At 50.6% G+C, this 26,484-nt stretch overlaps 6 protein-coding genes across 6 annotated transcripts; 2 read left to right on the top strand and 4 right to left on the bottom strand.

Moving 5' to 3' along the window:
• Window positions 1-552: 552 nt before the first annotated feature.
• On the bottom strand, window positions 553-3,360 carry P152DRAFT_406475 (ATP-dependent DNA helicase; the record flags this gene model as incomplete). The annotated part of the gene is made up of 1 exon (XM_033676879.1): window positions 553-3,360. One exon carries the CDS (start codon window positions 3,358-3,360, stop codon window positions 553-555), a length of 2,808 nt encoding a protein of 935 aa, XP_033529570.1.
• A 2,550-nt stretch (window positions 3,361-5,910) lies between these two features.
• Window positions 5,911-9,527, top strand: P152DRAFT_510104 (uncharacterized protein). Its single transcript, XM_033682643.1, has 2 exons — window positions 5,911-6,280; window positions 6,368-9,527. The coding sequence occupies exons 1-2, from the start codon at window positions 6,238-6,240 to the stop codon at window positions 9,322-9,324; spliced, it is 3,000 nt and encodes a 999-aa protein (XP_033529569.1). The 5' UTR covers window positions 5,911-6,237; the 3' UTR covers window positions 9,325-9,527.
• P152DRAFT_444776 (kinase-like protein) lies at window positions 9,248-11,622 on the bottom strand. The gene is made up of 7 exons (XM_033677820.1): window positions 11,053-11,622; window positions 10,789-11,004; window positions 10,286-10,722; window positions 10,046-10,238; window positions 9,833-9,990; window positions 9,686-9,772; window positions 9,248-9,612 (listed from the first exon to the last, which is right to left on the bottom strand). The coding sequence occupies exons 1-7, from the start codon at window positions 11,383-11,385 to the stop codon at window positions 9,429-9,431; spliced, it is 1,608 nt and encodes a 535-aa protein (XP_033529568.1). The 5' UTR covers window positions 11,386-11,622; the 3' UTR covers window positions 9,248-9,428.
• A 4,692-nt stretch (window positions 11,623-16,314) lies between these two features.
• P152DRAFT_366598 (glycoside hydrolase) lies at window positions 16,315-17,401 on the top strand (the record flags this gene model as incomplete). The annotated part of the gene is made up of 3 exons (XM_033675429.1): window positions 16,315-16,335; window positions 16,426-17,163; window positions 17,213-17,401. Coding segments are annotated over 3 exons (948 nt in total), but the record flags the coding sequence as incomplete, so codon positions are not given.
• A 2,286-nt stretch (window positions 17,402-19,687) lies between these two features.
• P152DRAFT_463038 (uncharacterized protein) lies at window positions 19,688-22,477 on the bottom strand. Its single transcript, XM_033680460.1, has 5 exons — window positions 22,030-22,477; window positions 21,864-21,973; window positions 20,813-21,816; window positions 20,597-20,758; window positions 19,688-20,540 (listed from the first exon to the last, which is right to left on the bottom strand). Exons 1-5 carry the CDS (start codon window positions 22,224-22,226, stop codon window positions 19,806-19,808), a joined length of 2,208 nt encoding a protein of 735 aa, XP_033529566.1. The 5' UTR covers window positions 22,227-22,477; the 3' UTR covers window positions 19,688-19,805.
• A 1,140-nt stretch (window positions 22,478-23,617) lies between these two features.
• Window positions 23,618-25,921, bottom strand: P152DRAFT_444768 (dihydroxyacetone kinase; the record flags this gene model as incomplete). Its single annotated transcript, XM_033677819.1, has 7 exons — window positions 25,667-25,921; window positions 25,517-25,615; window positions 25,269-25,461; window positions 25,010-25,213; window positions 24,795-24,937; window positions 24,288-24,740; window positions 23,618-24,261 (listed from the first exon to the last, which is right to left on the bottom strand). Exons 1-7 carry the CDS (start codon window positions 25,674-25,676, stop codon window positions 23,618-23,620), a joined length of 1,746 nt encoding a protein of 581 aa, XP_033529565.1. The 5' UTR covers window positions 25,677-25,921.
• Window positions 25,922-26,484: the final 563 nt, after the last annotated feature.

Here is a 26,484-nt window from a genome sequence, read left to right as displayed (position 1 = left end):
AGCCTTGAATATCTGAACCTGGAGCTGAAAAGAGAGCTTTGGGCCCGTCGAACGTCGACTTTCGGATTAGATGCACTGTTTAAGACTACCTCGTTAACAGCAGAATACACTGTTTTCCTACGCAAGACGATAGAGAAAGCATTTGCGCGGAAGGAAAGCTCCAAGCATTCCGTGCCCTCTCCAGTGGATGATATTCATATACTGGCATTTGAATTGGCGTGCGATTCGATTAAATTTTACAGGGGCGGTAGGAAAGCCAGACATCAAGCGCCGGACATACATACGATCGGGCTCGAAAGGGTGGCGACAAAGAAGCTAGAAATATTTAACGCCAAGGTCATGAGAGACGAAGATCAAATAATAGTGCCACCTTACGAGACAGGAGGAGCGACGGCTGATCTGGATCCCGATAACGACATGATGGCGATACTAGTATGTTTTGTTCTAGTAGAGTATTCAGTCTTGTGCTAACCTACGTCACCAGCCCTTGGAAGATAGAGATGAAGCCCACGAATGGGGCTTACCTTCGGATATCGAGTCGGAGTAGTCCATCTATAATATCCGCTCTCCGTGGTAATAACGCCTATTCTTCTCTTTTTCACTGCGAGGACTTCGCCTTATATTAGAGTCTAAAACGCTGAGAGCGACCCGCTTTATCATTTCTCCTTCTCCTTCACTCGGTGCGGGACGTTTCGACGACTGATTGCCACCACTTACGCTGGACAAACCATTCTCACTGTCTTCGAAAACACTAGATATGCCAGAGGAGCAATCTACGTTTGTCGATGTAACCGACCTAATGGATGTTAATGACGAATCTGCTACCACTATCGGCACTGATTGGGTAGCTAGATAAGGAGAGCACGAGGCTGATATCTCTCTTGCGTTGGCAGTGATTCGTTCTAGCGAGGAAGCGTACTCTTCTCGGTCACGCAAAAATGATGCTCTTCGTCCTTGATCGGGAGTTATTAGAGTCTTTACTTCGGTCGATACTCTTCTTTCCTGAGGCTCTCCTTGTTGGGACATCTGCTTCGTGGCAGGGGGACCTTGTCTCTCGAGCAACGAACTTTGTCGAAACTGTTGCTCGGCAATAATCATAGGCTGTCTTTCTGACAACGCTCGGTCAGGTGAACATGGAGAGCATAATGCTGTATTCTCTCTCGCGCGAGCAATGAGTTTCTCCAATGAGGAAATATAATCATCGCTCTTACGCAAGAAGGACGCAGGTTTCTCTGGCTGAGTGGGATGCTCAATCGCGACTGAAGATTGCCCCTTTTGAGTCTCTCTCCCTTCTGGACCCTTGTAGACTTCTTGATAATCAAGGGAAATCTGCACTGGGCCTGCAGCTCCTGACGTCCGTGACGTTTCTAGCCTGCTACCTCCAGGCCAGTTCCTCACGACGTAGGACTTGATATTATTAAACTCCTTAAAGAGTTCATCGGAATGGTCTTTCAACCAGGTCGATTTCACAAACTCCTCCAACTCAGCGGCTGTATGGATGTAGGCATATTCTGTCGATAATGATATCCACTCACTCTTCTGAGTAAATAGCTTCACGGAAAGTTCGGGCTTCGCCGTCTGATGCGCCGAGTTAACAACATTGTCTCCCCAGAGGGCTAGGCGGTCATAAAATGCACCTGGTGCTGTCCCAGCGTGGGGTTTCCGAAGACTGGGAGCAATGTCCCACGGGAAAGGCACCGTCCGCGTCAGGCCAGGGTTGCAGGCGTTACAACACTCGTCCGGTCTAGGAGGAGGCAACTTAGATGCGGGATCTGACAAACTCTCTTGCAGCCAATCCATCAGGATTCGGCGTAGGCAATTGGATCGATTGACAAAATTGTATAGTGCTGGGCAGTCATTGTACAGCTCTGTCCGGCGCTCTCTCTGTGTTTTGCGTTTGCGCTGGTCTTCTGGGACGCCATAGTCAATGGCGTCTACAGCAACATCCGCTTCGTGGTCTGGAACATCACTCTCCGCTTCTGGCTCGACGGGGCATGACTGAGCTAGCTGGCTCGTATAAGAAAGCTGTCTTAAAGACGACTGCTTCCGGCTTCTGGAGAACGCCGCTCTTGTTGATGAAACCCTGTCGCCTACAGCCCAGCTTTCCACCAGGAAGACAGCCTCCCCCTTGATGCTGGCCATTCTAGCTGCACGACCAAACCGTTGGATGAGAACGCTTAAAAGCCGCTCCAAGGGGAATCCATATTGGACGACACGTATGACATCCGAGAGGTCCACTCCCGTTCCCAGTGACTCAGTTGCGACCATAATTCGAATCTTGGAATCCACTTTGGAGAACTCGCTGTACAGGGCCTCCTTATCATGCAGCGTGGTGTGTGAGTGGTAGACCTGGATAATCTCTCTGCTGTCGCGGTGTCTTATGGCCCCTGACGACAGTCTGCACAGCCAGTCTCGCAAACATTCTGCGCATTTTTGGATATCGCGTCGTGAATCTATGAAAATTATCGTTTTCGGAATTTTCATAGGCGTCGGTAGCCCATTCGTCATGGCGTCCTGTAGAACGAAGAAGAGACTAGTGAACCTTTTCGTGGTCCGCGGCTCGATAGTCTCCACGATCAGCTTAATCTCCGGCCTGTCGATAGAGGTTCGGAAAATCTCGCAGCTGGCTTGGAAGCCTGTCATTTTCCTCGCTATATCCAACGTCGCTTGGTCTAACGTGGCAGAACATCCAAACCAAGGGATATACGCTCCTAGTCTTCGACGTAGAAGAGAGAGTTGTGCATACTGTGGACGGATACCACTTCCCCACAGGGCCACTAAATGGAGTTCATCCACAGCCACGACTGAGACGCGCTTTTTAAAGGACGGGTTGCTTGCTATTGATCGAAACCAACCGGCTGCGATCTCTGGGCCCATGAGGAGATGAGTATATATACCCGTCTTAATCTCTTGGGCCAACGCATCAGTCTTATCCGTCCTACCATTAATGAACAGGGATCTCGCTCCAGGAAGTCTCTGGATCTTGATACACTGCTCTTGTCCGATTCGATCGAGAGGGATGATAATAAGGGCAATGCCACCTCGACAAAACAACGGCGCTGCCTGGAATATGATACTCTTGCCGAAAGATGTCTTGGCTGCGAGGAGGAGGTCCTCCTTCTGGAAGACTAAATGCCATATTGCATCTATCTGCTTCGGGCGGGGCTGGAATGGATAAAGATGGCGCTGCAAGCCTGCATGAATGATGCCTTTTTGAATTTCCTCAGGTGAGTGTCTTGCCTTCTCAACCAGATCCTGTATGGCCAGCATACTCGTAGTGTTATTGGCATCTTGGATAAGACAACTTGTATCGCCTGTAGTCTCTCGTCGCCGTCTTCTAATGCTCGCCTTGTTCCGCATAGGGGATGTGGCCATAACACGTGCCCAATGATGCTACGGACGCGTCAATCCCGACACAGGAAAGCTTTATATGGTATCTGCAGACATTCCACTGACCTTAGGTAGTATTTCTCTAGGCCCTCTTTATGCCCCTTTAGTCTTAAGCGTGGGAAAGGTGGTTGGTTGACGATTTTGATGCTCTCTCGTTTCCTACATATCAGAGTTTTTCACAAGACTCAGGCATCGGGAGTGGAAAAAGATTCAATTTCCAGATAAAGTAAACCCTGCTGCAGAGCCCAGTGAATTTGAGGACAAATCCAATGAGTTATCGTGTTGTTATTGAAGAATATGCAAAAGTGAGATTTTCCAAAATCCCGAAAAACACATACAAATTATCGATCTATCAGTGAGCGTCATTGACAGGATCCTCAGGCTATTTGTTCGAGAACTGCATTTACCGATTAGGTATAGTGTGGTTTGTTGCCTCAGGCACGAACACAAATAGCCTGAGCTTGCTGAGGTAACAAATAGCCTGAGGATTCTGTCAATGGGTTTTGGGTGTGTGTGGAGAGCTTTCATACCAAATGGAAGACCATTTTTAACTCCATTTTCTTCCACTACCACACTGTGCTCCGTCAATTAAATATAACCATTCGATTCCCCTGCTTTTTCTCCATAATTGATTGAATTTTGGGTCATGTCGGCCTGAAACCAGCGTCGTCAGAGCGCGCGGTTGAACTCGCCCACTTTGCTACTTGCTCCAAGTCCTCAGCATAGTGCTGCGTCAAACACATCTAATGCACCACATCAGAAAGTAAGAGGGTCTCAAAGACGCAGTAAGCCACAGAGAATAAATGAGATATGTCAATTCATGAAGAAAAGAGCATTAAATTTTGAGAATTTATCTACATCTACGCGACGACTTAAGGGTTGGGTGGTTATAGAGAGTGCTCTGTCACGCGAGCCAAATAGCTCGCTGAGGCTGTCTACGGTTAGCCAGAGCCCAGAGGTCTTAGACGCACTAATAAGAATCCCGCGTCTAGTGCGGCAGGAACTATCACTATAAAGGGTCTAAGGAAGGAAATGAAGGCACTAGAAGAAGCCGTAGATATGTTTAGTGCCTATTAAGTCGACTGCATCTAGGAGAAGACTTTACCTACCGGCGTAGGGAGGGGGAAACAGTTAGAGGGTTAGAAAATCGAGGACTACGAGTGTATACTAGGCGACATACTGTCTAGGCAGATATACGAGCAAGTTAGCACTCGTGCTCCTCTTCTATGTAGATTGCTTAATAGTCTTATGACACCTAAGATGAGAAAAGATCGACTACCACGGGATCCTGTTAAGTTTAACCACAGGATTGCGATAGTCACGTTAATTCTCTGCTATTCTCGGGGGTCGGAAGGGAGCAATAGGTTTCCCCGCGTATTTGACGCCTTTCTGCATTCAAATGGTGTGAAACGGCGTGTCCTCGATATTCTTCACCAGCTTGGGGTTTATAAAGGCTACAAGAGGGCCCACAGATATCTCGAAACCGTGGCAGAATAAACAAAGGCATCCTTATCGCCTCTTAGTATATAGACGTCGACCGATTATAACTAGGGGACGGTCCGTCGATATACTCCTGTCTAATTCGATCCAAAGGGATAAGGATGAAGCCGATGCCACCGCGACAAAGCAATAGCGTTACCTGGAATATGACACTTTTACCAAAAGATATCTTCGCTACAAGAGGAAGGTCCTCCTACTTGAATACTAAATGCCATATAACATCTACCTGCTTCTAACGAGGCTCGAATGGGTAGAGATGGCGGTCTAGGCCTGCTCGGATGATGACCTTCTGCACTTCCTCGGGCACGTCTCTTGCAATTTCGACCAGCCGCTGTATAGCTAGCATACTCGTAGTGCTATAGGCATCGTGGACGAGATCTCTGGCGATGTCCACAGTCTCTCGTCGCCCGTTTCGAACGCTCGCCTTGCTTCGCATGGGAAATATGAACACAAAATGTGTTCAATAATAGATATTCGTGTGAATACCGACCGAGAAAGGCGTTATATGACATCCAATGGGTGTTTTCCAGGCTCATTCGACCGTAAGCTCCGGAACGATGGCTGGATGGTGATTTCGGTGTGGTCTAGTTCATCACATATTAGCGTTTTTCACCCGACACAAGCATGGACATGTAAAAAAAAATCAATTACGAGATAGAGAATACTTTAATACACAATCGATCAGATTTTGGAGTACATACGACGTGTTTTGATGTGGTTATTAATGGATCGTGATTTTGTCAAATCCGCAGAGATACATACAAACCACATACAAAATTTATGCAGAGCAGTGCGCGTCATTGACAGAATCCTCAGGCTATTTACCAGAGGAGTAGTTAAAGTAACGTGACCTTTTACAAAAAAGGTTAGACTCCCCTGAGAAATAGCCTGAGCTTGCTGAGGTAAGCCAACCATTGGTTGGAGCCTTGAATACTGTAGTCACGTGGACAACTGGAACCCCTGTCTCAGTTCCAACCTCTTGCTCACCTCAAACTGATCTGTATCAACTTCATCATCAACTGAATCTCCAATTAATAACTCCTAAGGGATAAGCCAACTTAAAATAATGAAATTGGCTTGGTCGAAAATGCTACTAACGTATCAGCCACTAACTTGGATCGACAGCACAGCATGACACGTCAATCTCTGTAGCAGGGGGCTATCCCCAGCCACACATATGCTACCAGCCGCATCCCGGCCACACCAAACTCATACATTGTTACCTTCATAAGATGTATCGCAGTGGAGTCCCAATTGTTCTCTTCTTCAGCCTTATGTCCATGTCTATACTGTCTAATGTCAGCTTATGAGTTTGAGTCTTTCTGCAAATTGTTTTGATTTTTTACTATGACAGAGCCGAAGCCGCTTGTATCTCTGAAAGACACTAATGGTGAGTGACCGCATCATATCGGATCCTGCATATTCTCCAGCGCCGCATCCTTGTCCGAATTTCGCTGATTTTCCTCGTCATTTGTAGTCAGTCAACCGCAACTGCTCCATCAAATCTCCAACCATAGCATTGCCGCCTCTGAAGATTATTTCTCCCTCGCCGACACGTCTTCCTCAACCGGCGACCGGGACGGCGCCTTCGATCCCGATGCCACCCCGCAACGCACCATCATATACAATACTCCGCCATCGCAGTACATCACTCCAGAAACCAGCGATGAGAAGAAACGAGCGGCCGCAGCACAGCAAGACCCGCACACGGTGAGGCTTCTGACTACTGGCGACGGACAAGTCCACAATATTGTCACCTCCTTTGGATCACCGCACACTCGAGCGAATACAAAAGAGGTGAGACGGAAGCCGGCTTTGTCAAGCCACTCGGACGGCTCTCAGACCCAAGAAAGAGGTGGTGCGGACGACCTGAAGGCGCTTGAGGCTGGGCTACCTACCCACCCTGCGTTGGCGGGTGGTAATAAAGAGAAGGCAATGGACCCGTACTCGCCTGCAACAACTCCCGGAGTCGACACAAGTCCGTTCATTCGATTTGCGATTGACCAGATTACCCGCGATGAAGAAGTCAGCAGGGCATCACGGCAGTATCCGGGTTTACCAGGCCAATCATCTGGCACACCTGGACGTGCGACTGCAGTGGATGTGCCAGAAGGGGCTTTCACGCCCAGTGAAGAGTCCTTCCACACTCCACCGCTCGGAGATGGCCATGCTGCGGCATTCGGACACACACGCGCATCGTCGGAAATACTGGGACCGAGCCATCATTTACCGCCAAAGACCGAACCAATATATCCCGACCCTCCCTCTCCATATCATGGCCCGCACGGCTCCTCCCGGCCAGAAAGTTCTCCGGCGAGACGACTCACAGACATCTTTGCGCCATTCCAACCCACACGAGACTCAGCAGAACATCCACCTCTTCGATTTATCCCCTCTATCCTCCGCCCCATCTGGCTAATCTTGTACATGATCATTTTAGTTGGTCTTATATTCGTCCTCATCCTCTCTGCTGTATATTCTTTCAGCACTCGCAAGAACCCTGGCATCCTCGACTACCAAGACTTCGGCGATTCCCGATACTTCCTCTTTCGATATTTGCCCACCCTCGTTGGCATGCTTCTCCTCATTTGGGTCATGCAGATCGACATCGCATTGACTAGAATTTCTCCCTTTATTGCATTGTCCAGCCCATCGAGGAAGGCCCGTACAAAAGCCGTCTTCCTCGATCTAGCGGCCAAACAATTCCTGATACCTAGTCGAGCGTTCCGGCAATTTCGCGCTGGACAGCCAGTGCTTGGCGTCTGTATGATTTTGCTGTGGCTCCAGATTTTTACGATCCCTCTGCTCGCATCGAGCTATAATGTCAAATTCTTTGGGCCGGTGGACGGGGGCGTTTGGCGATGGGTTGCCGCCCAGATTGTGGTTTGGGTGGTTGTTGGACTATATGTTTTACAACTTCTCGCTCTTGTTTTGATTGCGGCTGGCCTTTGGCCTGCACGCGCAGCTACCGGTCTGCGGTGGGATCCACGATCCCTTGCAGATATAGCTGCAATGCTCGAGAGAGCGAATATCATGTCCGATTATGCGGACAGCGAAACATTTGCAACGACCCAAGAATTCCACAAGCGGTTGTGGAACCGGACTGATCGCCTGGGTTACTGGTACACAAGCCAGCGCCCAGGTGATGTTTTCTATGGAATTGGAGAGGAAGGAGGACCTACTCGCAGGTATTCGGTTGAAAGAGGCAGAATCCTGGAGAAATCAACTCCGTCGGACATACCGGCTGGAAGCCATCGAGACATCGAAGCTGGATATTCGATCCGCTCCGATATTCGCTCTCTCGACATCCGACGGCGCTATCTCCCTTGGTTCCTGCGCGACACGTTCGCCGTGGCTTGGTTCGTCATTGCCTTCGTCCTCCTCATCGCCTTCTTGGTTGTTAGCTTTGTCAACAACGCCACGATGAAAGGTTTCCTCCCCATGCTTCCCGCCCTCGCCGACGATGCCGGCTTCTCCGCACCTAACTTCCTCTACGCTTTCATCCCTGCCCTCCTCGGCCTCATCCTCTTCCTCACCTTCCAGGCCATCGACCTCCACATCCGCGCCTTGCAACCCTACGCCTCCCTCTCCTCCTCCAACGGCGCCACGGCCGACCGATCTCTCCTCGTCGACTACGTCCACCGCTTCCCCCTCTCCGCCACTCTCGCCGCCGCCGCAAACGGGCACGTCCTCCCCGCCTACACCAGCTTCATAACGCTCCTTAACCTCGCCATCCCCGTCCTCGCCTCCGGTCTCCTCTGGGCCCAATTCCATCCCTCCACCCCTTCCTCCCGCGCCTCCATCCCTGCCCCCGCCTTCACCTCCACCTCCATCCCTCCGCATTCCCTCCTCCCTCGCCAATCAGCCCTCTCCGGCACCACCCTCATCTCCGCACACCCACCCGCGCTCTACGCGCTCTGCGCCTTCCTCTCCCTCCACGCACTCCCCTACTTCATCCTGCTCCTCACGCCCCGCCATAAATCCCTCTCCCTCCCCCACCGCTCCAGCTCCCTCGCTGAGACTATCTCCTGGCTGTACATGTCGCCGATGGTTAGCGACGCGGCGTTCGCGCGGTGCGCTAGCAAGGCGGACCTAGTCACGCGGATGCTGGGCAGGCAGAGGGTGGTGGTGCAGCGGAGCGGGTTCTTGGGGAGCGTGGCGAGCTTGGTGGGCGGTGGGGGTAGAGTTGGGGAGGAGGTGAGGGTGAAGAGTGGGAAGAGTTTGGCGGTGCCGGAACCGAGAGGGGATGTGGAGAAGGGGGTGGCGGGAGTAGGTGGGCCCGCGATGTATGGGTTTGGAGTGTATTTGGGTAGGGATGGGAAGGAGCATTTGGGAGTTGATCGAGTGAGGAGGGGGGAAGGGAGGGGAGAGATGGTGTTGTTTGACGATGTGAAGGTGGTGCAGAAGGGAAAGCGAGTGAGCTGGGTGTTATAATATGATGTATTTAGATATATTTGATGAGCATTACGAGCGTATAGATCTAGCATGATAATGTAATTATGAGCAATCAGTAATCCATCCACATCGCTCATGAATCACTACCGCTGCTGGTTCGTGCCGTTCTCCGAAAATGCTCGAAGCATCTGATATGCTGCGTCTGCCGATACCTCAGTCCCATCCCTTGCTGCCAATACTAGGTCGTTACTGTTCGCATTCACGGTAACACGGTTGACCCGACGAAACCAGACCTCCTTCATCGAAAGCCACTCGAGCGTGAAGCGCCTAGGCATTGATGACGACAATTAGTATACGTCCAATCAGTCAATGTTGGTTCATTCGACAGGACAATACATACCCTTCCCATACCCCACCAACCCAGTGGTTATCAGTGTTATCCCAATCGACCTCACTCGTCATCCTCGCGACGCCGCAAAACTTTTTGCTGTACGGAAATTTTAGCGATGTTGAGGTTTTTATTGTATGGGATAAACCCGACTCTTACCTTCCGACCACTGAAAAGAACAGTAGGACTGGCCCCGTCGCGCTCAAGTATGCTTCGTTAAGCTTGATGTTATTCCGATTATACGACGTCCATACGCCACGCTCGATGCTCTTTTCGACGTTCTCGTCGTTTTTGGACTTGATGATGAAGAATTTGCCCTGGTGTTATGGTGGTGAGCGAGCGCAAACAACTACATCGGGGGATCAACCCTACCGTTTGCAATGAGAGGCTTCTGAAGTTGGGGGCTAGGAGGTTAGGATCAATCGTGCTATTCTGGGATGTGGTGGGTAATGTCCCGGTCGATGACCCTGAGGCTTTGCTGTTGGATCCTAGGTCTGACCATCTGCATGAGGCGGATGACACGGTAAAATCTGTGACAGACGGTTCTGTCTCCGCGATCGAGAATCTGTTCGGGGTTAACAAGGTCAGGCACGCCTAGATTCGAGACGTCACCTGTAGTCCTCCTCCAGGGGTAAACTACTTGTAATGATCCATTCGTGATCTCCAGCGGCTCTGGCAGTTAGTCTCGAACTGGGATCGAGCGCCAATAACCTGCCCGCAAAGTCTCGACACGGTTCTGAAAGTGGCTCTTCGCCTTCCCCAGTGAGATTGAGCTGCATGTTTCCTACCATGGGACTAGATAGGAACGCGTAGCGCTTAAGAAGAAGTTCCACGGCGATTATTCCGACTGCCCATATGTCGACCGCAGAGGAATACGAGTCGAGTGGTTCAGTATCAGGCTTCGTCCACATTCTCAGTGATACCTCCGGAGCCATATAGAACAATGTCCCTATCTTCGTTTGAAGAACTGTTGCTTGGGTGTTTTTGCAGATTCCGAAATCACCGATCTTTATCCTCCATCGTGGACCCATGTGTTCAACCAGGAGATTCTTGGGTACGTTAGTCGTACTATTTACATATACTGAAGATTTTGACACCCACCTGTCGACACTTACCTCGGGCTTCAGATCTCGGTGGACGAATCCCTCGTCATGTAAGAAGTGGATGCCGGACAACATCTGCTTGATGATAAGTCTTACCTCCAATTCTGGAAATCCCCAGTTCGTCTGCATGTACTTCCGCAAATCTCCATACGGGAAGTATTCCATGGCTATGAAGACCGAGTCATTGTTTTCGTACCATCCGTATGATCGAACGAAGAAGGGTTGATACTATGGGTAAGTCGGCTCAAATGCACAAGACATTATCCGTAATCTTACCTGGTCTTGCGAGAATTTCGCTATCGCTTCCAACTCCTTCCAGTAGTTCAATCCATCTCCCCTGTGGTCCACTTTCTTAATCTTCTTCACAGCTCTAAGCACTGGTTGCACACCAATGTTCCCTGTCAGCCCCGAGCGGCGGGTCTCAAGTGATACACTACCGAACGCTCCTCTACCAAGCTTCGAATGGCGCACCCATGTTCCTTGAGTCTGGAGTTGACGAAAGTTGTGCCAAGTGCTATGCTTCGTGTATCCTTCTATGAACTGGACTTCGATCTTCGACTCCAATACGGCGCCTGGCACGCCGTCAGGGAGTGTGGTTGCTCCGTTCATTGGAGGCGCAGTGAGAAAGGGCAGGACTCATAGCCTTTGTCTTTCCTCGCAAGCCTCGTCCTTGCTTCTAATGGGAATTCGGGATATGGGACCCTTTGGTATCAGATAGGGTGGATTAACAGAGTTGTAAAATATGGTAAATATGGACGACAAGAATGACGAAGGACAAGTTAAGAATTCCTAGAAGATAGCCTTGCTCTTGGTTTCCCGTAGCATGACCGAACGATGCCGTACCTGTGTTGGGTAGTAGATTAATATGAAGTTTAAGCGCCCATAGCATGCGCCACCAACATAGCCCCTCCTTTTTGCAACGTGCAGACTTATACTTTTTATAAGGTAGAGCTGCCGTATTGATTATTAACAAATGGGATTCTTATCTACTTGCATTCGTGATAAATGACGCTCAAAAACTCGTTGTGGAAGGAATGAGCAACTCATATCCATGGCAACGGGTTGCACAATTCGACTTAGCTGTTGGCTGTACTCATATTTCGCATATCCAACCTTATTGCAGAGACTGGATCTCCTCAAAGACTATGTGCGAGGCCAAATGCCCGAAGAGACGTAATGGAAAGAATTGCCAATAAAAATCCCCAAAAAGCCCAAAACACTATGGTAAGGACGGGGAGTCGAACCCCCTAATTCTGCGCAGCATCACCTTGAGACGACTCGTTACTCCCCGGGAGGTAGCCACATATTCTACCAAATCGACCATTGTGGTCACCTTGGTAATACACCTGTCGAAGTTCCTTTAATACCCAAGGACCATAACGGATTCACCAGCTGGGAGAGAGACAAATTCGATCAATCTCCCAATGCGACCCCTTTTCAGTGGCCCGAGCACCAGAAATCAGGATTCTAGTTTCGTTATCATAGGGAGGAGGAAGTACCTCTGCTGCTTCTTAATTGATATTCACTCCTATGCGATCCTCGCTGTCGTGGTCTCGCCTTACCACTGATGGATGGCGGATGGCACCTATCGATCGACTTTATGGCTGTGGGGTGATTTCCTGCGCTGGTAGCGTCCTCGGGCAGGAAGACAATAAGGCATCGGCTATGGTGGTGCTCATCCGGATGATGACATAACATAATTGGTGGACATCGCTTGCCACTACTGCGTTTCTCACGGCAGCTGTTCCAGACTACGCCTGAGAGATGCATATCCCATCCTTTGAAGCCCCAGGCCTTGTTCATGCAAACTTTCGACCCATGAGGCTGCTGATGATGGAGATTCCTGCCGCTGAGACGGTCCGAGTTTTATATGAGCTTCCCCCTCGTGGAGTTCGTTCCAGATCGTTTTCATAACGTCCAGTTGACTTTGTAGAGCATTCCAGCGAGGTTCCAATCTGAGGGCTTCGTCGCCAGGACCTTTATCTGCATCGTGAACTCGAGAGACATTGAGGATTGGTGGATTCTCCTAGGTCGTGCAAGGTTTGTAAATCAGTTTAAGCTCGATGGAAAACTGGTGTAGAGTTGTAGTAGGCTAGCTCCCTGCGGCTTTGGACGACTTGCTTCTTACGATATCGTGGGACTTCGAAGCGTAATGAAGACCTTGATTGCGATTAACATGGTATGTATATCTAACTCCAAAAATCAGTGGCCGTGGAAGGAACCTTCGACATCTGCTATTCGCTCGAAAATCCATTGGCATATCTGGGGTGTCTAGCTGGGGAAACGACTGATTCGGCCAGCCACCGTCATTCATACCTGCAACGTTGACCATAGAATCTTCCATCGGAAAAGGAGCTCCCATGCCAAGCTCTCACACTGTCCACACCCCTTTGTCCAAACTCCTTCTGTCAGCCTCAGTCATCTCGTTCCACAGCGATGATTTCCAGACAAATTTCGCTTTGGGGGTTGCAAGGCAGAAATGTCACTCAGCTCTCTCAATGGCGAGGCAACTTCGCCTCAGAACGATATGTCATGTAGCATAATTGGTACACTCTACAGGTCTGGAGTGGGCTCCCTCAAGATTGGCTAGGGGAACCATCCGCTCGCTTCCGCGAAACCGGGCACCTGTAGCGGGCAGGAGACTGGGGGCACTGAATCAAATCAAATCTCGTGGTCGCTCTCTTCACCTACATAATATGTTTCCCCTCTCGCTAAAAACCCTCGGATTTGGTGATGTCTACTCACAATTTCCTGGTAACAAGCGTTGGGCCCACTTGTGGCTCAAACCAGGAGAGATTGGGGGTTAGGCTTGCGGACAGCTTCGCGGAGAATGTGGTAGCTTGTCTCATCTGCTTGGACAATGGCACCTGGGCTTTCGGAAGCTGGGTAGGAGGGTCGAGAGGATGAGAATAGGTTCATGGAAGATTTAAACTTTATTAAGACTCTGATCAGTCATGACAGTTCGCGATATTATCGTTCGGTGAAGGTTCCGACCGAACACGAATTCGAAACTTGCGAGCGGGTACCGATCATGATAGGTAGTACCGCCTGAAGCTTGCTATGAAGTCTTTCCTTCTAGATACCAGTACCATGGATAGTTCAATTTCGGTGAGCGGCGAGGTCGATTCCGCTAATTGCCACGCGGCATCGGCCTCCTTCACCATAGAGACACCTACCATGCCTGCTTAACTTTGCACGTCAAGAACCAATGACATAGAGTCTCCTGCCTGTGGTATGCTCTTCGCCCCATCGACAACCCTCCTGTTCCCGGCATGCACTTCCCTACACACCTGAAATAGTGCAAAGAGAATAATATTGTCGCTGTCCTCCTCCGAACTGAGACATAAGCATTGTGGAACATGCATATTTCTAATCTTCCGCGGGAGAGTAGCGAATAACAGGGGCGGTGAGAGATGTGAGCCGACCCGCAATACCAACGTGTCCCTTTTGTTTCCCTGGATCAAGTGAACGGCTGGATCGATGCCCAAGACCAGAGAGTTGGGACTTTAGGAGCCAGTGGGGAATACCAAAACCAGCGCATCCTTCTTCTTTCACGAGACCCTGTGTCAAGCCGAGAACTGAGATGAAGGGATTCCATGTAGGGAGTAGGGACTGATCAAAATGCAAATCGGACGAGATTTACCCCATTCCTGAATCAAGTATTTGCCTAGGAAATCCTAGCCAGCTGCTGTCCGGTCAAGCGGAAATTGAGCCATCTTCCACGCGGGAACTGGGCACTGGTAGCGAGGATGTTTGATGGTTTTCGTCTTTCCGGTTCAGTCGCATATAATACTTCCTGGATGGATTTTGAAAGGCTCATCGCTTTGTAGGATCAAATTTATACTACCAACCACACTCTGGTTGTCATACTTATGGATGCTGGAAGGATGGAAGGGATTTGGAAGGGTGACGGAAGGCTGGATGATTCCAACGGTAACCTAACCATTCCGAAGGCGGCGCCCCGTTCGGGTCGACGAGCCAAATTGCAAGCACAAATTAAATTTCCTGTACGTATTACCCGCGGAGAAAGTGATAACGAACTGGTGGCGTGGATACTAAGGGATTGGGCGCTTGTGGGCTCATTATTGGTGACTTGTCGAATCTAAATTGGCCGAACTCACTATAATTAGTACTTGCAGCGTCACGCTTTTCCTGTGCATTTTTCGCCTAACTCCGACAACGACATAGACATCTGGAACAACGAGCCGAAATTAAATATCATTAATGCTACCGGACAACATGTTCGCCATCAAAGGATTGCCTGGGCATGAACTATTAAATATTTTCTAATTACATCGTCCGCTCCTGTTGAAGTCTTCCCCGTTACTATCGAGCTCTAGGATATCTTTAGCAACACTAATTTTCCATAGTGGTGGACATAGTCCACAACCTGCAGTCGTCCAATTTTCATAATTCGAACATGGAATTCTCTCATCCAAATTCCAAAGTCCAATAACCAATTCCCTATGGAGCTGATCCTACCCCTTTTTTGATTAGGCTTCTCTTTGGCGCAAATCCAAGCTGACCGGTCAACCAGTCTCGGCCCAATAATCCAGATCTATCCTCGCTGTTCTCGGTCAACTGTCAAGGGAGTTGTGCAGGTACCGAATCCCAGGTGTTCTAGGCTCGCCTGCACATGGGCGCATCCTCCATGCCAGGAACAGGTAGTCAGCTAACGCCATTCGGAAGGCTGGCAGGCGTTTTCTTTCGCTAAATCCTGCGCGGCTAGGATGAATCCCTACATTTATCATGTTTATCACGCTAACGCCCATATTAACCGACGCCTGGACGGTTGACCGACCGCAAGGTTGCGACGCCCCTCATTCCCTCAACCATCCGTTCCAACCATCCACGCGATAATCATGCGATGCAACCTTCCCTCTCCCACATTCAACGGCTTGCAGTCTAACGCCTTTAGCAGGGCGACCATGACTTGAGACCTCACGAACCCCCTGTTAAGTACCTGACAAAGCAGGCATTGCCGCTTCGCCGTAATGATGGCGCTGCTAAATATCCAAATGGATTGGGCATTGGAATGCCTAGCAGCGCTACACTATGGGCATATCCCAGGGATCAGGATACGATGCTTGGAGAATGGAGCGAGAATACTCCATTCGGATTTAGAACGGCAAGGCTTCTTACTTCTAGTCTTCTCCGTGCACGGTAGGCAAAAATAGACCCCAGACCGCCTGGAGTCCTGCGGTCCTGGGCGGAAAGTCAGAGACGCCTCTTCATCAAGATGCCCCCTCGCTGTTTCTTCGTTCATTCTCTTCTTCTCAGTTCTCTCGCGGCTTTTCAAGTTTATCCAGCGGAGCGTTAACGGTTCACCATTGTAGACTTCGGGTCTGCGTCCTCTCGTTGAGTTTATCTCGTTACGATCTTTACTGGCTTCGGCTACCCACTCCCTATCTATAATATTAGTCCCTCATTGAATTGCTATTGCGTACTTAATTCATGATGATGCGTTCCTTCACAGTAGCTGCTGCAGCTACTTCATTGCTTTCAGTTGCTTCTGCGGCATTCGATCCGACGTCTAAGAATAATGTTGCTGTCTACTGGGTATGTCAGCCTTAAAGATCTCATCGCATGTCGATCGATCTCGTATTTGAGACTTTTATGGAACCGGCTGATCGTTTTCCTGTTTGGTAGGGCCAAGGTGCATCCCAAGCACGGCTTTCCGAGTCCTGCCAAAGTGACGACGTCGACATCATCAACCTCTCGTTCGTGAATGGATTTCCCGATAATTCGCCTGGTGGATGGCCAGCGACCAATTTCGGAAATGCCTGCGGCGAGGAGATGTACAGTAACAACGGCGTGAAGACCGAACTGAGGAGCAACTGCCCGCAGATTGGTCCCGATATCAAGACTTGCCAAGCCGCTGGCAAGAAAGTCCTCCTCTCCATTGGTGGCGGTTCCCCGACCAACTACTATATCAATAACGCGACCTCCGCCAAAGACTTCGCGGAATTCCTCTGGGGTGCTTTCGGCCCTCAAACGGACGAGTGGGTTGCCGCTGGGCTTCCCCGGCCGTTCGGCGACTCCAGCATTGATGGCTTCGACTTTGATATCGAGTCGCTGATGCCGGACCCGCCGTTCGCGGACTATGAGTCCCGTGGCTATGCCGACCTGATCAACTACCTCAAGGATTATTGTTTCCCTGCCGGGCCGAACGAGTACTATATCTCTGCCGCTCCTCAGTGCATCGTTCCCGACTCGCACTTGTCTGATGCGTTGGAGCACTCCTGGATCGACTTTGTCTTCGTCCAATTCTATAACACTGCGCTGTGCTCTGCCCGCACGGGCCTGACCGACATGGCAGCTTTCACTTACAATGCTTGGAGTGATCACCCCTCGCGGAACCCCAATGTTAGATACTACATTGGTCTTGTAAGTCGCCGGAAAGGAATATAGAGGGGCGCGACTAATGGATTCTCAGCCCGCCTCCACAGAAGCCATTTTCACTGACAAGTCTTACTACCTTTCCCCCGCCGAGGCCTTCACAATTGCTTCAGACTACTATACTGATGACAAATTCGGTGGCATCATGCTCTGGGAATCCACATACAGCAAGAGAAACCAGATCTGCGGAAAGGAATATGCCTACTATATGAAGGATGCCCTGATTAGCCTCGGCAGCGGCAAGACGTTCTCAAGCTGCGCTCCCACGTCGTCCTCGTCGGCCGCACCCCCGAAGCCCACCCAGACGTCTCCTGACGGCTCATGCGGCCCTCAACCCTCTGCGATCTACGTATGCCAGCCGGGTGTCTGCTGCAGCCAGCATGGATATTGTGGCAGCAGCACTGCCCATTGCGACTCTGGATGCCAGCCACTCTTTGGACATTGCGGACCGCCTCTATCCAGCTCCTCCGTCGTTTCTTCCACTACTAGCTCCTCCAGCAGCTCCTCCAGCAGCTCTTCAAGCATCGCCTCTAGCACCTCATCCAGCAGCTCTTCCAGCACCTCATCCAGCAGCTCTTCCAGCAGCTCTTCCAGCAGCAGCTCTGTTGCCTCTAGCTCTGGATCAAGCGCTTCTTCAGGCTCAAGCATCCCGTCGAGCAGCCGTGCTTCCAGCCACTCCCCTCGCCCCACTGGAAGCCACAGCGGATCTCACCATCCTACTGCAAGCCACAGCAGCCACTCTCCCCGCCCTTCAGGAAGCCAGAGTAGCCACTCCCCTCGTCCTTCAGGGAGCCAGAGCAGCCACTCTCACCATCCTACAGGAGGCCATGGTAGCCACTCTCCTCGCCCTTCAGGAAGCCAGGGCAGCCATTCTCACCATCCTACGGGAGGCCACAGCAGCCACTCTCCTCGTCCGTCAGGAAGCCAGAGCAGCCACTCCCCTCGTCCTTCTGGATCTCAGACCGGCGGTTCTTCTCAACTACCTACGAGCCCGAGCAGCCATCATCCAACCGTCTCGACCCGGCCGCCATACAGCAACGGAACAGTGTCTCACCACCCGTCCAGCTCTCCACCACCGTCGAGCTCTCGCCCAGTTTCTCCATCTTCCTCTGTCCCTGAGAGCACTGTATCACCACCACCGTCGAGCTCTCGCCCAGTTTCTCCATCTTCCTCCGTACCTGAGAACACTGTATCACCACCACCGCCAAGCTCTAGCCCAGGTTCTCCCTCTTCCTCTGCCCCTGAGAGCTCTGTGACCCCACCCCCTCCAACCACTTATACCACCTCAACCATCTACTCCACCCTCACTAGCACCATCACCGATTGCCCCGACACGGTCCCGAACTGCCCCAACGAGAGCAAGACCCCCCGCGTCGTCACGATCGTCGTCTCCGTTACTACGACTGTCTGCCCCGTCACTGAGACTGAGGTGCCTGCGACTTCTCCCCACGGGCCACACAAGCCAGGCCCTTCGCCTCCTGGTGGAGACCACCCCAAGCCAAACCCCCCGGGTGGAGACAAGCCCCGGACGACAACGACGACGATCTCGAAGACGTCTTATAGCACCAACACCATCACCGTCACTGGTGACAAGCCTGCCGCCCCTGTCGTTACCATGACAGTGGTCCCCAAGCCGTCTCCTCCTGTTGTTGGCAAGCAAGTGGAGGGTCATTCTTATGGGAAGAATTCCACCGCTAGCATTGCGCCCACCGGTACCGGTGTGCAGCCGCCCGTCGGAAAGCCGAGCGGCCCGAACTACCCCCAGCCCTCGAAGCCGGTGTCTCCTGCGCAATTCCACGGTAGCGCCGCAGCTCTCAGCGTCAGCGGCTTCCTGGGCGCCGTTGCGGTCGTCATGGCATTGCTGTAAGAACGAGATGATGTTACCATATAACGGCCATTCACTCTGGTGCATGGAGAGGTGTGTGGTGCATGAATGGATTTGGGAAAGCACTTTGCTTGGATTTTTATATTTCTCATATTTGCGTTGAGGTTATTTACTCGTATTCACCAATTATAAAACCGAAAAATCATATAATGGAAGTCGTTGGCTTCTTTCCTCCATGTTTACTTGTCTTGTGCTTCGTATAGCTGCCGGTCTGACGCTTTTATTGCATTGTATCCACTACTTTTGTGGTGTATGCTGGTGGGAGTTCAGCTCAGCTTAATGCTCTTCTCTTAAAAATTGACGTTATTCACAGCATCATCGTAATCTAATCTTGCAGACCCAACTCCGTAGGAAATTCCGTCGTCGGCCTGCTCAAAAACATGAACAATACGAAGACGTCGAACTCGCCGAACTGAATGCACTGTATTTCGCCGCTGTTCCAAGACCGAACGTCCCCGAATTTAAACGGATCCAACATCTCCCCCTGAGCTGGAGGGAAATATTTTGCCTCTGAATGCTGGCGAGCTTAGCCCACAACTTGAGGATACTTGTCTCTTCCGTGCCAAAATGAGAAGTGTTTCTACTGAAAACCTGTGAGCTAGAGACATGCACTTTGAGTGCAAGGGACACCCGTGGGTAGATTAGATGCGACATTCGTCAGTGATTTCCACACGTGTGATATATATTCATAACCTATTAAACAACCAAGACACCAACAACCCAACCCGCTTTCCGAAATTACAGATCAGCGAGGCCCTTCATTCAAATCACGGAACTCCCCCCTGAGTGCCTCTATTCCGTCTTTCTTCACCTCTTCAACAAGCTCGGCCACCTTCGGCGCGATCTTGTTCTCGTCAAACCCAAAGTACTTATACGCAGCTGCACCCGGCAACGAATGCCCGAACGTGCTCATCGAGTATCCAGCATCCGCGTACCTCTCCCAGCCATTAACAGCGTACGCCTCGATCGCCACTCTCGGCGCGTTGCTCCGGTACCGTAGTACATCGCGCTTGTATTCGATCGGTTGGGCATCGAAGATTCGCTGGCAGGGGAATGAGACGACCCGTGCGCGGATGCCAAACTTCTCACGTAGCACGTCGCGCGTCCTGACTGCGAAAATCATCTCAGCGCCTACGCCGATCAAGGTGACGTCGGCATTTTCCTCCTCAATGAAGACGTAGGCACCCTTCTGGACGCCGTCTCGTGATGAGTAGGCGGGGTACTGCTCGAGGTTTTGGCGGGATAGGGAGATGATTGAGGGAGTGTTCTTCGCTTGCAGCGCGGAGATGAAGGCACCGGCGACTTCTTCCGAATCGCAGGGGCGGATGTAGAGGAGATTGGGCATGGCGCGGTAGAGGGCGGGTAGGGCGATGGGTTGGTGGGTTGGGCCATCTTCACCAGTGCCGATGCTGTCGTGGGTAGCGATGTGGATGCATTGGAGGTGTTGGAGAGCGCCCATGCGGACACCGGGAGCAGCGTACTAGTCAGAGTCAGTGCTGTCTCTACAGGTCATTGTAGGTAGGATATTGCACTTACGATGTAGAACATGAAGAAGGTGGATGTGACTGGTAGGATCGTGCCTTTGTTGAAGGCTGCTAACCCATTCGATATCGATGCCATTGCATGCTCTCGGATGCCCCAATGGATGTATCGGCCGGAATAATCGCCATTGATTCCGCATGTTGTTCGCAAGTCAGGCTGTTATCGGTTAGTGAGGCCTCAGAAAAAAAGGAAAATTCGATACCAACATACATTTTGAAAGTCGACCTTGCCTTTCCAGATCATGTTCACAGATGGTGACAGATCGGCAGTCCCAACCATCATGCTTTGCATCTCGGCTGCAATAGGATTGCAAACTAAACCAGCCGATTTTCTTGAAGGAGTAGGAGTAGTCGGGAACTCTGATTTGGCTGGGATAAGTTTGCTCCAGTCCTCCGTCATCTCGCCTCTCACCCGCTTCTGGAACTCCGAGTGCTCGTTTGGATATTCAGTTGCGTACTTCTGGACCAAGTCGTTCCATTCAGTCTCGATCTGCCTGCCCTTGGACTTGCCATCCCGGAAGAATTCGTATGTATCTTCCGAGATGGAAAAGTGCTGCTCTGGGTCCATTCCGAACTTTCTCTTAATGTCTGCGACGCCCTCGACACCGAATGCAGCACCGTGGGCTTTGGCATCTCCCTGAACTTTGCTGCCGATACCGATAACCGTTCGGACGTTGATGAAAGTTGGCCTTTCTTTGTTAGCCTTGGCCTTGACCAGGGCAGCAATGATCCCTTCCACATCGAAGCAGCCATCCTCAATATCAATGACATCCCATCCGCAAGCTCGCATCTTCGCATTAACGTCTTCAGTGTTGCAGAGATCGACTGAGCCATCGCATGTGACCTGATTATTGTCATACATGATGACCAGGTTGTTCAATTTCCAATGGCCAGCGAGCTGGATAGATTCGAGGGCGACACCCTCCTGAAGACATGCATCGCCGATCATGCAATACGTCATATTCGATACGAGCGGGAATCCGGGTTTGTTGTATGTGGCACCGAGATGCTTCGTCGCCATGGCGAGGCCGACGGCGTTTGCAACGCCTTGGCCAAGTGGTCCAGTAGTAACTTCGATGCCATCGTGTTCAATCTCAGGGTGGCCCGGGCATATGGAATCGATTCGTGAAGAGTGGTATGATTTCAATTGGTCGAGGGTCATGTTCTTGTAGCCGGTAAGGTGGAGAAAGCTGTATTGGAAAAGGCAGGTGTGGCCTGCATTGTGTCAGAGATCTCCTCCTGCATCCAAGGGAATGACGGACCATTTGATAAAACGAATCGGTCCCGGTTGAAGAAGTTCGGATTCTCGGGTGAATACTTCATCACATATTTCCATAACGAAACACCTATGGCAGCCATTCCCATAGCACCCCTGGAACTGTCAACTTCAAAAGGCTTCCAGCGGGATGTGGCAGAAGTCCGGCTTACCCTGGGTGACCGCCCTTGAACTGCTCGGTCAAGTCTGCGATAAGACATCTGAACTCCCCCAAGGATTTGTCTATCCTTTCCGAGGAGTCTATCTGAGGGCTTCCATTTTGATGTGATGTTGCAACGGCTTTCGATTCGACACCGGGGTAGTCTGAGGGGGATTGGATGATCTCCCTAGGAACTGCCGAAGGCGCCATGATCACGATCCCAAAGAATTTCAATAGCTGAGCGACAGAAATGACATGAACGAAGTAAAATGGACTTGATTGAATAATTGAAAGCAAGCAGAAAGGCATTTCTCATACTGTACCGGTATCTATACATCTACCTCGGCGGCTCGAGAATCCTTTAACTTTGGACTTTGGCATAGATGGGGGATATACTCATCCAATATGGAAATCCTAAGCGTATCCATGAATTGACTATTGAGAGATGGGAGTAAAATTAGGTATGATTCGAGAGTCGAGAACACGGCAGAGGTGGTGCGTGACTGAGACTCAGAGGCGGAATGTGCATGGCTTCCACTGCTAGCCCGGTTAAGGAAACCAGAAGCGCCTAGTCTCTCGCCAATCGAACGACACAAGCACTCTGCAAAAACCCAACTCGCCGAAAATTGTGGTCTCTGTGATCCGAACCATACGCATTCAAATTGTTTTGGGATTTTCTAAATGCCATCAAACAGCAGAATCATGATTCTTCCGGATACAGTAGAGACAGCCCTTCAAGGGGATCGTGATGTGCATATCTTCGCCTCCATCCCGCGATCTTCTCGACTTCATGTTTCACATCCTCGTTCTACCTAAATCCATTCAGACCGGTCCATGAAATCTTTCCAGACCGACCTAATGTATGTGGTAAATGGAAGAAAGGATATTTGTACTATGAGATCTGACAAAACTTCGCCGCAGCTACAATCCAGAACTTCTCGGATGGGAATCCAACCCTCCATTAGGATCATCTCAATTGAATATTGGTCATGATGACCCCAACCTACAATCTCCGGACTCCAGTGTATGAACCCTTAAGTTCTCCCATAGTTATGATTTCGTTCATCGTTGCCTGGTACGGCTTCCAGTTCCGAAACACTCGGCTCCTGTGCGTACGGGATATCGATCACCCCCGATCGGCCAGGAGACATGCTCCACGCCTCCACCCCGGGCGGGATCGGGTACGTTAACGGTACATAACACAGTAACTAGCCAGTAGTCCGTACTTAACTGTAACATTTTCACGTTCCCCACGTTCCGGTCCTTCCGGTGTGCCGATGGGATGCAGTTCCCCGAAGATCCCGAGAAATCGACTGCTTTACGAGCGGGTACACCTTCCTTTCTGGCAAGATGAGTGAGTTCCAAGATGCCGAATGTTCTAAATTATCAGCATAGAGTACCCGAAGTTACTGCGGTGTGGACATGGTCCGTGTTGAGCCCCTCTCCTGAAGCCGACGTTCGTACGTACGTTAGGACAGTCCTTGAAGATGTATTTCGACTATTTGAATGGCACTATCTTTGAAAACATAACATAGCAAAGAATATTAGATTGGACGCTATGAAACTGGCAAAGTATACTGCTACTCATTATCCGCATACGACTAACCATTCTTCAACCCCTTCTGGATACCCCTCAACACACTCACAACCCCCAGTGCTCCAGGGTCAGGGATACCGCCTTCCTTCTCAAAGACGCCTTTATCAACGTACGATGCCCTCCCGAGTAATGCGTCCAGATTCTTCGTCGACTCAGCACCAGATTGAGCCGCATCGCATGCGTGATTGAAATCAGTCGTCTGTTCGAGCGTGTCCACGAACGGAATAAGCGCATCCATCAATGTCCGATGGCCTTTCCGTGCGGCGGTGTACTTGCACAGCTCATCTAGGCCGGCCCTCAATGCTTGCGGAAGAGTAGCCGCGGGCGAGGTTGAAGAGGAGGCAACGGCGTTCGACACTGCGTTGAGGAAGATCGCGTAAATTGCCCCTGAGGTACCGCCCATGCTCGTCTCTACTGCCGCGGCAATCTTCTGGAATAGCACAGAGAGGGACACGCCTTCATCGCGCAGCGGTAGAATGCTGGACTTCAGGGAGTCCGCCCCTGCAAGAAGGGTTTCACCGCAATCACCATCACCGGCAATGGTATCGTAGCGGGTGATTGTAGGTTCATCTCTCTTGACTGATGTCGCGATGGACTCGATGATTTCTGTAGCGACAGTAGATGATACTGCAAAGGTCAGCCGAATATCTCAACACATTTGGGGGACTACGTACCTGAAACGGATTCTGGACCACCATTTTGTGAGATTTCGTCGTGGCCAAGCGTATGACACTCTACTACCTGAGTTTTTAGATCGGAGGGAACACCGCTCTTCTTTGGCCACGCCGGAGCGGACGTTGGGGCATCGAGAAGCCTCTCTAACTCGTCATCTACACCGAGCAGAGTGATAGAGAAACCGGGTGCATCCAAAGAAGTGACAAACGGCCCAGTGAAGATGCGTCGGATGACCAAGCCACGTTCAGCGAGCTGTTTCATCGCCTCTTCAGATACTACGCTCAGTTCAAGTACGCTCAACCCTCCAAGGTTGTTGACCATCGCAGAGACCCTTGAACCAGATTCAGGGGTCCAGAAGTTTTTCTTCTTCAAGAGCATATCGAGAAGTGCATTTATTGTCTCCTGTAGTTGTGGAATCGCAGTCCTCTTGACCCCTGGCTCATTATGAATGCCTGTACCCCATGAATCAGTGGAATTCGATGGGCAATCCCAAATATGTCACTTACCCATGCCAAACTCCAATTCAGTCTGTGGCAGTGAAGACTGCTCTATTCTTGAGGGGACGCTGCATCGATCAAGACTGACTGCAGCAGTGACAAGACTATCCGCAACCCGCTGTGCGATCTTCGTCACCTCTTCCAGGGACTTCCTGCAAGGAGATTTAGTACCAGTGTGTTTCACATGTTTAGTGAACACCAATCGTGAAGACCCCCGTACTTACCCCTCAGCTGCTGCTGCACCGGCGATTTTGTGCACAAATGTCACGCCTGCTAAGCCGCGTCTCCCCACGAGTGTATTTCCTTCGACGGCGACATCATCACCCACCACAATCACATTGACTTTTTGTCCACCGGCTTTCGCCTTCTCGGCTGCGAGACCAAAGTTGAGTTTGTCACCTGTGTAGTTTTTGACTATCATGAGCGTCCTGTGTTCAGGATTCGTCAGTCGTGAACTATCATTCTGATGCCGTCAATACGGACCCCTTCTTTGATGGACAGGATCTCAATCCCGCCAAGATCTGGGGTGCGGAGGGTGATGCGAAGACGTTTCCAGCAACGCATATATCGAGCATGCCATCACCCACATATCCCGCGTGGGCTGGCTCATGGCCCGACCCTCCGCCGGAGATTAGATGGACTTTTTCATTACTTGAGCTTGGCTGCAAATACAAAACTACCCCCGAAATGTAAGCAACGTAACATTTTCAAACGGATCGTTTACTTCTCACCTTTCTCTGATTCTATTAATCTGAGCCTGCCGTCATTTGTTAAGTGACTGCGCAAACCCCGCTCGACGACAGCTCCAACGTCATTGATGAAATGCTTCCCTTTGCAAAGTTAGTGCTGGAAGCCAGGGTAATTTTGTTCGGGTTACCTGCCTAGAGTCATTTTGAGCTGTCAGATCTGCGCAGTTGGAAATATAATGTTTCATCACAATTGTTCATCAAGTCTCACACGAAATTCGTATAATTCAGAGAGAAGCGGAACGTGGAAGAACGAGCTTCACATCTTCGAAGCTATCCGATTCGGAGCTCCCTGACGGATCAAAATAATCGCAGTCTAGTACGGTACAGGTAGCCTACAAGTACGTAAGTTGATGGACCCTCATCTCTCATGTTTCTGGCAAATCCATATAAGACCCTGAAGACGGTGATGTGTAATACTGGAAAGCCTGGCCTCTCTTCGACCCCTCAGTCACGGTCACATGTATTTTGAGAGCCTCTGCCTTCCCCTTCCAGATTAGCTTCTCATGAGCACGATGTGTCATGTGACATTTTGGTCGGTTTAGCCACATTCAGCCACATCACCTTGATCATCACGAGCGTACTCCGTAGCGAGTTACTTAATTGGAAGAGTGACATTTTTTTTAACGCTGTCTGATTGGTCAGTGGACCTTGAATCACGTGATTCAAGGTCTTTTTGCTGCGCGTTGTCTGATTGGTCGCCTCCTCCTCCTATCTGCCCCTCTTTCTCTCGCCAACAATTGCTTTTCATGGCATACTAATTATGCCTTCTGGAGACCCTGGAGGTGGCATGCCGCCACCGCCCCGTCTTCCATTTGCACCGGGTCACTCTTCATTATTGCAAGCATTGCAGGAATTGGAGGCTGGATGAGGAGTTTACTTCAAAGCATCGCGGACGGCGTCGTCTTAAGACCTGCTGGCGGTGTCGATACGGTAAAACACCGCATACTCTT

This window comes from Eremomyces bilateralis, assembly GCF_010015585.1.
Source record: "Eremomyces bilateralis CBS 781.70 unplaced genomic scaffold P152scaffold_50, whole genome shotgun sequence".
NCBI lineage: Eukaryota > Fungi > Ascomycota > Dothideomycetes > Eremomycetales > Eremomycetaceae > Eremomyces > Eremomyces bilateralis.
This window is presented reverse-complemented; position numbering and strand designations above follow the sequence as displayed.